This window comes from Momordica charantia, assembly GCF_013281855.1.
Source record: "Momordica charantia cultivar OHB3-1 chromosome 3 unlocalized genomic scaffold, Mcharantia_2.0 BLBB01000003.1, whole genome shotgun sequence".
NCBI classification, from domain to species: domain Eukaryota; kingdom Viridiplantae; phylum Streptophyta; class Magnoliopsida; order Cucurbitales; family Cucurbitaceae; genus Momordica; species Momordica charantia.
In genome coordinates, this window is record NW_028275161.1 from 5,086,331 (window position 1) to 5,096,998 (window position 10,668).

Genomic DNA, 10,668 nt, shown 5'->3' on the forward strand with positions numbered 1-10,668 from the left:
GGTTGGAATACCCTTCACAGATGCTTGAAAACTATTTAGGACCTCTTCGAAGGTGATATAGCATCCCTGATAACACTGGTCTACGCCTCCCGTCTGAAGTGGAACGAGCTGACGATCCTCCGAAAGGGTGCTCACGCTCTACCTAAAAAATTTTTAATACAGATTCCGCCTCCTTGTCCATCTCGAGCAAAACAAGCCTTGCTCCTAACAAAGGTTGCCCCTAATTGTTGAGCTGTTGCGTTTGGTTTAGCCACTCTATTATGACTTAGATGCCGAAAAGTCGATGGTCTAGAGCTTTTCCGAGCCGAGCTGCTCCTTGCTTGCTTCAAGGTGAAGCATATCTCCAAAACTCCTGGGCGTTACTATTTATGCGCAAGGTGTGGGGGGAACTGTCAAATGTCCCACATCAATAAAGAGGTAGGTAGGAAAACAGTTCTACGCCATTAGAGAGTGGTTGGCGAACGACGAGTCCGACCAGCCATTTTACAACGTTCTGCGTAGATTTGGTAACTTAGGTAAGACGTCATGTCTTTTATCGTTCCATAATTTTGCTTAATTATTATTCTAATCTCTTTCTTTTGTCTTGTAGTTGCTATCAGGTCTATCCCCCAACTGAAACAATCGACCTTTGACATTCTAAAATATTATTGTAACGCCCCAGGACTTCCCACGCACTTCTAGGTCACGTTAACTACCCACCTCTCTAAACTTAACACTAAACACGAGATGACAACTCCCTGTGAAATAATTATATAAAATAAAGCTTCACCTCTCATCAATTTAACAATGAATCAACTCTGTAGAATATCAATCAAACATCATCCGTGGACAACCTCATGAGGCAACTTTATTATTCCAACTAGGAAAACTCAATGAATGGAAGAAAACTAAAATAAACAGCTATCCCGAAATAAAGAAAAGAACGAGTGGGAACCACCCAATTATTCAAATAAGAACAAATAGTTTATTAACCAAACCATGAGGTCTTAACCATCTAAACTTAAGCTAAGCAAAAGTAACTACGCAGCCTATGGTCCTTGCTCGTCATGTCTCCTCCGTCTCATCACCATGGTCGCCAACGAATCCTTCACCTGAAACAATAATTGTAGAGGGGGGGTGAGTATATAAAATATACTCCGTAAGTAGCCCTCACCAACAACACACAAACATCATGCTCAACAACATCATGAAACATTCATAGTCACGCTCTTCATCACATTGTGCAATCAAACATAGACACACTCTATAAGATTCAGCGACAACCACGACCATAAACAAATTAGTTACCAACCTCGAGTCTCCCTAACATCTCCAACACCTCTACGCTTATCACAGCTATCCTAGCCTTCCACAGCTAACTCTTTCGAGTAGAGTCGGCCCCTGACCATTTTTACCCAGAGCCCCGACACTACTGCGGCCCTCGACCATTTTTACCCAAGGCCCTGATGATTTCACCATTTATCAGCCCTTGACCATTTTCACCCAAGGCCCCAATAGTTTTCCTTCCAAAAGACTCCTAGCATCGACCCTCGACCATTTTTACCCGAGGCCTCGGTACTCAATTAGTGACGTATCAGCCCCCAACCATTTATACCCGAGGCCCTGACACTCACCCATTCACTTTCCCCAAGAATTCAATGTCCCATATCATAACCCTCTCCACATCAACCCCTAGCCTGCAAACAGAGTCCGAAAATATGCTTCTATTACACCCACATCTCATAAGAAAATAATATGACTCAGACCAGCACGCTCGCAACATAAAGAAACGTTTATATATACTCAACCAGCACGCTCACATCATAAATGAACATTTATATAAACTATACAAGCACGCCCACGTCCTAAGAAAGCATAATCACAATAATTCTATTTTAACGTGCATCCTTTATAAACATATGTCATCCCACAACAATTCTCAGCTGTTTAGCAAGGCAAAGTTCCACCATTATCACCGACGAATATTCAACACTACACCAAGTATACAGATTAACACAACGAGAGTTACCTAGCACAATAGCGTATCAAGATCAATATTAAACATCACGAAACAGCACATTAGAGACCAACTAGCACACATTAACGCACGCACACGCCCCTTGTCTACTTACTCACAACCGCGCCCCAAAGTTTTGCGTCGATCTCACACCTAGGCACACAAAATCGACTTCGTATAGGTGTGGGTAACCTAGATCTAGCTCGCCAAGGTGTGGGTAGCCTAAATCGGGCTTCGAACGGATGTGGGTAAGCCCGAATGCCACTGAAACGCTGCTGTCCACGAGTTGCAACAGAGGGGACGCACCAAATCAGCTACCGAAATATCATAGATAATATTAGAAAGTGAAATTGGAGCTAAAAGTCCAAGGTCTTGAATGCTTTGGCTAAAAATTGCACTAAATTCTTTTATTTCTAACTTAAACGCACAGGTCTAAAAAAGAAAACAAAACATGAAGAGAGTTCTAAGTCCACATAAGAGTGGATGGAGCATTTGCAAGGTAGAGCAGCTGAAAACTATAGCGAAGCGATGCTAGAGCATGGATTTACTTTGTAGTTAACAGCCCAAACACGGTAATTTACCATGTCCATACAACTTAGAGCTGGGTGCCCTAAAATTGGGACCCGATATAGAAGAGACAGTTAACCCTAGCCGACATACACAGATCCCAATAGAGACACTTTTGAGAGCTGAAACGACAAGGAGGAGGAATCTCTCCATTTTCGGGGAAATACTTGACTACAGGGGAGGATATTCGACTACTGCTTCAAGCTGTCATCTTCATCGTCGGTTTTATTTTATTTTCTTAAATTGAGTTGTCTTCTACTTTTACCCATTGAATTTTCTTCTGTCTTCTTGAACTACACCCCACTTCGAGGGAGATTCACATATTGTATCTGATAAGCAACCAAACATCTAGCTGATTTCATTTGTTATTAAATTGAGCTCTATTTTATTTCTTAACTCTTACCTAACATTGTTGGCCACTCTATTCAGTATGCTAGTGTCTATATTGACCCGGAAGGGCTTACGGGTAGCTGACTTGCTCTGTTTGTGATTAGTTACTTTTTTCTAGTAATTTGTGGATACCTAGGAATGAGGTCCCCTAATCATGCTTAGAACTTGTGTATATTGCTTGGAAGCCTAGCAACAGGAGTTGTAGATATTCATGTTTGGGTGTCTCGGAAGGGAACCATGTCCAGTTGTGCATTAATGAATGTTGTCTTGCTAGAGTGTAGGTTGAAAGGTCAGTGAAAGCATGTTAAGTCTCTCCCACTTTCCATATCTATTAACCCCCACTTTCACTGATTTAGTGCTTTAACTTCATTCTGTTATCAACTTTTTGAAGTGTGCATGTTGTTGAGATCATTTACTGCTTGTTTATGATATTGTTTTACATACAACACAATCATCTATATTTTATTATTTTTACATTTTGGTATATGCAAACATAGTTTAGAATATAATCCAAAGTCTGTGTGGATTCGACCTCATTTCGTGCTACAATCGACAATTTCGTGTAAACTTGCACATGTTGTCAATACGGTTGTGTGGACGCAACAAGTTTTTGGTGCTATTGCCGGGGACTTAGTGGTTTTATTTTAAACAATAGTGTTTGTGGATATGGAGCGTAATCAAATTTTTTCTTTCTCACATTTTTGTGTAGGTGTAGGTGCATGAACAATATTTAGAGCTTGGAATATATTATAGATCACGAGATAGAACGCACATTTCGTACGAATCGAAGAGAGTAAAGAAGAGCCCCATGCTGAAGAAAACATGAATCCGCCTAACCCAAATTTGCACCAGCCTATCCCACCAAATGTTAGGATTGAGGAAATAGTAGACGGGGTTCCCGTTGCTACTAACCATGAGGTAATAGTGCCCTCTCTCAATGTTGTACTACTAGCAAAAGCCATCGATAGAGAAATCAGGGCGTACGCAGCTCCAACATTTTATAATTTCAACCCAGTAATCACGGAACGTGAAATTACAGCCCCAAAGTTTGAACTCAAGTCAGTAATGTTTCAGATGCTCCAGACAGCGGGCCAGTTTCATGGAAATTCTAAAAAGGACCCACATTCGCATCTGTAGTTTTTTATGGGAGTATGCAATTCGTTTAAGGATGAAGGATACAACAAAGAAGTGTTGCGGCTTAAGTTGTTCACCCATTCACTCAGAGATGAAGCCAGAACATGGTTGATGTCACTTCCTTCAGAATCAATTACAAGCTGGGATGACTTGGCCGAAATATTTTTGATGAAGTACTTCCCACCCAGCAAAAATGCCAAATACAGAAGCGATATCAACAACTTTCAGCAATTTACCGGGGAGTCAGTGACCGAATCTTGGGAGCATTTCAAGCGACTTATGCAAAAATGTCTGCACCATAGAATCCCAAGATGCATCCATATCGAAATGTATTACAATGGTTTGGACGATGCGACGCGCTTAGTCAACGTTGTGTCCCCAAATGAGGCTTTGCTAGCGAAACCTTATGCTGAAGCATTCAACATCTTGGAAAGGATATCGTCCAACAAGCATTCTCGGTCGGACACTAGAGCTATACAAGGTAGAGGAACCAAAAGACTTAATGAATCTAAGTCATACTCTACTCCTAACTCAAAGATTGAGAACGTGATAGACTTAGTGAGGAGAAGCATGACACAACAAAGTACAGTGGGAGCACCTACCGGCAAAGCAAATGCTAGCCACAGCCAAGGGTTTTCTTACTCTTTTTGGCATGGATATCATCATTATAATAATTGCCCTGGCAATCCAGAGTCAGTGTACTGCTTGGGGAATACATATAATAGTAGAAACAACTCATACTCCAATACGTATAATCCCGGCTCGAGAAATCACCCCAACAAGGAAATCAGGGAGGAAATAATGCTGGTACATCCAATGCTCCAACATATTAGTAGAAAGGGAGTTATCTACCAGGTTTTGCGAATCAAGGTCAGATGGTAGCATAGAACCCTTCAGAATGATCGTTTGCATCTTTGGAAAAGCTGATGAAGTAGTACATGGCAAATAATGATGCCACTGTGCAAAGACAGGCCACATCACTAAGAAACCTAGAGCTGTAAGTAGGCCAGTCAGAAACTGATTTGAAAAGCAGACCATATGGAGCCATGTCGAGTGATACTGAAGTACCAAAGAGAGATGGAAAGGAGAAATGATAGGCTCTCACACTGTGAAATTGGAAAGCATTACCTCCGACACATCTGAATGCTCGAGGGGTAGTGAATGAGCCAACTGAGGTAGAACAAGGGAATCTCAGTTAACGAAAGATAGTGAGCCAGCAGAGATGGGTTGACCTACACCATCAGTGTAGATTGTTGAGCAACAAAGGGAAAATCAAAATTCTTCCAATGAGGAGGTCAACCCAGTGAATAGGTTAGCATCAATTGCGGGATCAACACAGATTAGAGTGTCTAAAAAAAGAAAGCAGACAGAGCACGAGGATGCTCTAGCAGAATACAAACTGGCACCACCATATCCTAAGCGGTTTCAGAAGAAAGAGGAGAATGTTCAGTTTATGAAATTCTTAGATGTGCTGAAGCAGCTGCATGTTAACATACCTTTGGTGGAAGCATTAGAGAAAATGCAAAATTATGTGAGGTTCCTAAAGAAGATACTCACAAAGAAGATAAAGTTGGGAGAGTATGAAACTGTGGTAATGACTAAGGCCTGTAGCACTATCCTCACGAGCAAAATTCCAACAAAGATGAAGTAAGGCCCACAACAGTAACTTTGCAACTTCCATATCGATTTATCATGCATCCAGAGTGAAAAAATTAAAACGTTCTAGTACAAGTAGATAAATTTATTTTCCTTGCTGATTTTATTATTTTGGATTATGATGCAGATAAAAAGGTCCCTATCATCCTTATGAGGTCATTCCTTACAACTGGAAGAGTGTTGGTGGACGTCCACAAATGGGAGTTGACAATGCGATTCAAGATCAGGAAGTAAAATTCTCAATTTACGATTAAATGAGATTCTCTACTGAATCAGAAGAGTGCTCAATGCTAAAGATTTTGGATGAAGCATTAATGGAAGAGTTGGAAGTAGAAGCCATGCTAGAGCATCTGGAAGTTGTTGACTATGGCAGTGATGCTGATGACATAGAGAAAGGCCTTGAGGTTGTCTACCTATACATTATGAAAAGTTGTGAAAGGTCAGCGAAGCATATGCATGAGTCTTTAAACATCGTAAATCGTGAGTATAAATTGCTAAAGCCATCTATAGAAGAGCCGCCAATCCTAGAGCTTAAAGCATTGCCCCAGCATCTGAAGTATGCCTACTTGGGTTCGTTTCATCATAGCAGCAGACCTATCCATGGAAAAGGAGCGTATGATTTTGAGTGTGCTAAAGGCCCGTCAGAAAGCAATTGGGTGGACTATTGATGACATCAAGGGAATAAGCCCCAGCTTTTGTATGCATAAGATAATGCTGGAAGAAGCGTGTATGAACTCTATTGAGCCCCCACGTAGACTTAATCCAGTAATAAAGGAAGTAGTGAAGAAAGAAATTATCAAGTGGTTAGATGCAAGTATCATATACCCCATTCCAGTTAGTGAGTGGGTAAGCCTAGTGCAATGTGCGCCTAAGAAAAGCGGTATGAATGTAGTGGAAAATTCAAAGAATGAGTTGTTACCAATGAGGACGGTGACAGAATGGCGTATATGTATGGACTACCGCAAGCTGAACAAGGCAACAAAGAAGGACCATTTCCCTCTCCCCTTCATTGATCAAATGCTAAATAGGCTTGTAGGCAGGAGTATTACTGTTCGCTAGATGGCTACAGTAGATACAATTAGATTAAGATAGCCCCTCACGATCAGCAGAAGACGACATTTACATGCACTTACGGGACGTTTGCGTTGAGACGAATGCCATTTGGGATTTGCAATGCCGCAACAACGTTCCAAAGATGCATGATGGCCATCTTTTCTGACTTGGTAGAATCAGTAGTCGAGGTATTTGTGGACGATTTTTCAGTGTTTCGGAAGTCATTTGCAGAGTCATTGGAAAATCTAAAGAAGGTTTTGCAAAAGATATGAAGAAACAAATTTAGTTTTGGATTGGGAGAAGTGCCATTTCATGGTGCAGGTAAGATTTGTAATAGGGAACAGAGTCTCCAGCAAGGGCATTGAAGTAGACAATGCAAAGATAGAGGCAAGAGAGAAATTGACCCTACCTGTGAATGTCAAGGGCATTCGTAACTTTTTGAGGCATGTTGGGTTTTATCGTAGATTTATTAAGGACTTGTCGAAAATCTCTAAACCTCTTTTTTCTTTGCTTGAGAATGATAATGAATTTAACTTCGCATCTGATTGTTTTCAGGCATTTAACATACTGAAATATGCTCTTACCATGCACTGATAATAATAGCACTAGATTGGACGCAGCTTTTAGAATTAATGTGCAATGCCAGCGACTATGTTGTGGGAGTACTTCTTGCTCAACGCACAGGAAAGTTGTTTCATTTGATATATTATGCCAACAAAACTCTAATAGAAGCACAGATCAACTACACCACCACAGAGAATGAACTATTAGCAGTGGTGTTCGCATCTGAAAAGTTGAGAGCATATCTGGTGGGATCCAAGGTGATTGTCTATACGGACCATGCAGCATTGAAATATCTGCTAAAAAAGAAGGACGTTAAACCTCAATTGATTTGCTGGATTATGCTGACATATAGATAAAAGACAAGGAGGGAACAAAAAATTTGGTTGTTGACCATTTGTCAAGGTCGATCGGTCTAGGAAGCTCCAGGGAATTAGAGGAAAATTTCCTGACGTACAAATGTTAGCTATTGAAGTTCTGAATGAGGAGGACGATGAGCCATGGTTTGCTGATTTTGCCAACTATATTGGCAGTGGGATGTTGCCATCTGACATGAACAAATAACAACTTAAAAAGTTTTTTCTATCTTTGGGATGACCCATCCGTTTATAAGATTTCGCCAGGACAAGTTGATAAGAAGGTGTATTGCCAATGCTAAAGCATGCCAGCTGCTGACCAAATGCCATTCAGCTCCTTATGGCGGGCACTTTGGAGGGCAGCACACAACAGCAAAAGTCTTTCATACCAGATACTTTTGGCCCAAAATCTTCAAACACGCATTTGAATTAGTCTAGCATTGCAACAAATGTCAGAGACTTGGAAACATTTCCAAGAGGTCTGAAATGCCCCTCACATACATCTTAGGGGTGGAACACTTTGATGTCTGGGGCATGGACTTTATGGGATCTTTCCCTGCATCCAATGGGCATCTCTTCAATTTGCTAGCAATTGTCTACGTATCAAACTGGGTCGAGGCAGTAGCATGCCCTAGCAGTGATGCAAAGATGATCGCCAAGTTTTTACACAAGCATATATTTTCAAAGGTTGGCACACCCAGAACCATAACTAGACACGAAAGCTCCCACTTCATCAACAAAGTTACATAAGCATTGCTCTTTGCTAAGTACAACATTAGACATAAGATATCCACAACTTACCACCATCAATCTAATCGGTAAGCTGAGATATATAATAAGGAGGTCAAAAGCATTTTGGAGAAAGTAGTCAGCACTAATAGAACAGACTGGGCAATGAAGTGGGATGATGTTTTATGGGCCTACCGTACAACATTTAAAACGCCTCTGGGTAGTTCTCCGTACAAGTTGGTTTTCGGAAAGTGATAACTCTCAGTTAGAGAGTGTTTAACAAACCATTTGGGCATTTATTGTGCGAAAATGTGAAGGTCCTTATCAATAAACCTAACAAGAAATTAGAATACATCGAGTGGACCATAAGCTAATGCAATTCCTATTTTCTCGGTTTTTAATGTTAATTGCTCAATAGTCGATGGTTATTGCGAGAGTGACTAAATTAAGCTAAGGATGAGAGAGTGTTGCCAAGATCGTGAGAATTATGTTGGAATATGGAAAAAGAAGTTGCTGGGTAGGAGCCTACAATTCGTCAGGATGCTCAAGAGAGTATAACAGCGCAGTAACTCATTGAGTTGAAAATGTTACCGCATCTGTACAGCATCAAAGGGGTGCCCTAATTTTAAGGAACCGATATATATGAAAATAATGCCTTAGCCCACAAGGGGGATTCTAGATCCATTTATGAGTAGCATCGATTTGAGGAAACATTCCTATGTGGACAGAAGGGGTTTTTCATCGAAGAAGGAGCTGGAGGATACCTGTAACGCCCCCAGAATTTCCCACACACTTATAGGTCACGTTAACTACCCACCTGTCTAATCTTAACACCAAACACGAGATGACAACTCCCTGTGAAATGATTATATAAAATAAAGCTTCAACTCTCATCAATTTACCAATGAATCAACTCTATAGAATATAAATCAAACATCATCCGTGGACAACCTTATGAGGCAAATTTATTGTTCCAACTAGGCAAACTCAATGAATGGTATAAAACTAAAATAAACACCTGTTCCGAAATAAAGTAGACAACAAGTGGGAACCTCCCAATTATTCAAATAAGAAGAAATAGTTTAATGACCAAACAGTAAGGTCTTAACCATCTAAACCTAAGCTAAGCAAAAGTAACTACGCAGCCTATGGTCCTCGCTCGTGATGTCTCCTCCGTCTCATCACCATGGTCGCCAACGAATCCTTCGTCTGAAACAAGAATTGTAGAGGGGGGTGAGTATATAAGATATACTCCGTAAGTAGACCTCAACAACAACACAAAAACATCATGCTCACACAAAATCATGAAACATTCATAGTCATGCTCTTCATCACACTATGAAATCAAACATAGACAAACTCTATAAGATTCGGCGACAACCACTACCATAAACAAATTAGTTACCAACCTCGAGTCTCCCTAACATCTCCAACACCTCTACGTTTATCACAGCTATCCTAGCCTTCCACAGCTAACTCTTTCGAGTAGAGTCGGTCCCTGACCATTTTTACCCAGAGCCCCGACACTACTGCGGCCCTCGACCATTTTTACCCAAGGCCCTGATGATTTCACCATTTATCGGCCCTTAACCATTTTTACCCAAGGCCCCAATAGTTTTCCTTCCAAAAGACTCTTGGCATCGACCCTCGACCATTTTTATCCGAGACCTCGGTACTCAATTAGTGACGTATCAGCCCCCGACCATTTATACCCGAGGCCCTGACACTCACCCATTCACTTTCCCCAAGAATCCAATGTCCCATATCATAACCCACTCCACATCAACCCCTAGCCTGCGAACGGAGTCCGAAAATATGCTTCTATTACACCCACATCTCATAAGAAAATAATATGACTCAGACCAGCACGCTCGCAACATAAAGAAACGTTTATATATACTCAACCAGCATGCTCACATCATAAATGAACATTTATATAAACTATACAAGCACGCCCACGTCCTAAGAATGCATAATCACAATAATTTTATTTTAACGTGCATCCTTTATAAACATATGTCATCCCACAACAATTCTCAGCAGTTTAGCAAGGCAAAATTCCACCATTATCACCGACGAATATTCAACATTACACCAAGTATACAAATTAACACAACGAGAGTTACCTAGCACAATAGCGTATCAAGATCAATATTAAACATCACAAAACAGCACATTAGAGACCAACTAGCACACATTAACGCACGCAAACGACCCTTGTCTACT

At 40.9% G+C, this 10,668-nt stretch overlaps 1 protein-coding gene across 1 annotated transcript; it reads left to right on the forward strand.

Annotated features, from left to right (window-relative positions):
* The first annotated feature begins 3,775 nt into the window (after nt 1-3,775).
* On the forward strand, nt 3,776-5,738 carry LOC111018910 (uncharacterized). The gene is made up of 3 exons (XM_022295171.2): nt 3,776-4,015; nt 4,121-4,957; nt 5,337-5,738. The coding sequence occupies exons 1-3, from the start codon at nt 3,776-3,778 to the stop codon at nt 5,736-5,738; spliced, it is 1,479 nt and encodes a 492-aa protein (XP_022150863.2).
* Nucleotides 5,739-10,668: the final 4,930 nt, after the last annotated feature.

Coding starts and splice junctions, on each gene's coding strand:
- LOC111018910 (XM_022295171.2), top strand. CDS start 3,776: ATGAATCCGCCTAACCCAAATTTGCACCAGCCTATCCCACCAAATGTT. Junction 4,016..4,120: donor CAAAGTTTGAACTCAAGTCA/GTAATGTTTCAG, acceptor AATTCGTTTAAG/GATGAAGGATACAACAAAGA. Junction 4,958..5,336: donor ACCAGGTTTTGCGAATCAAG/GTCAGATGGTAG, acceptor CCATCAGTGTAG/ATTGTTGAGCAACAAAGGGA.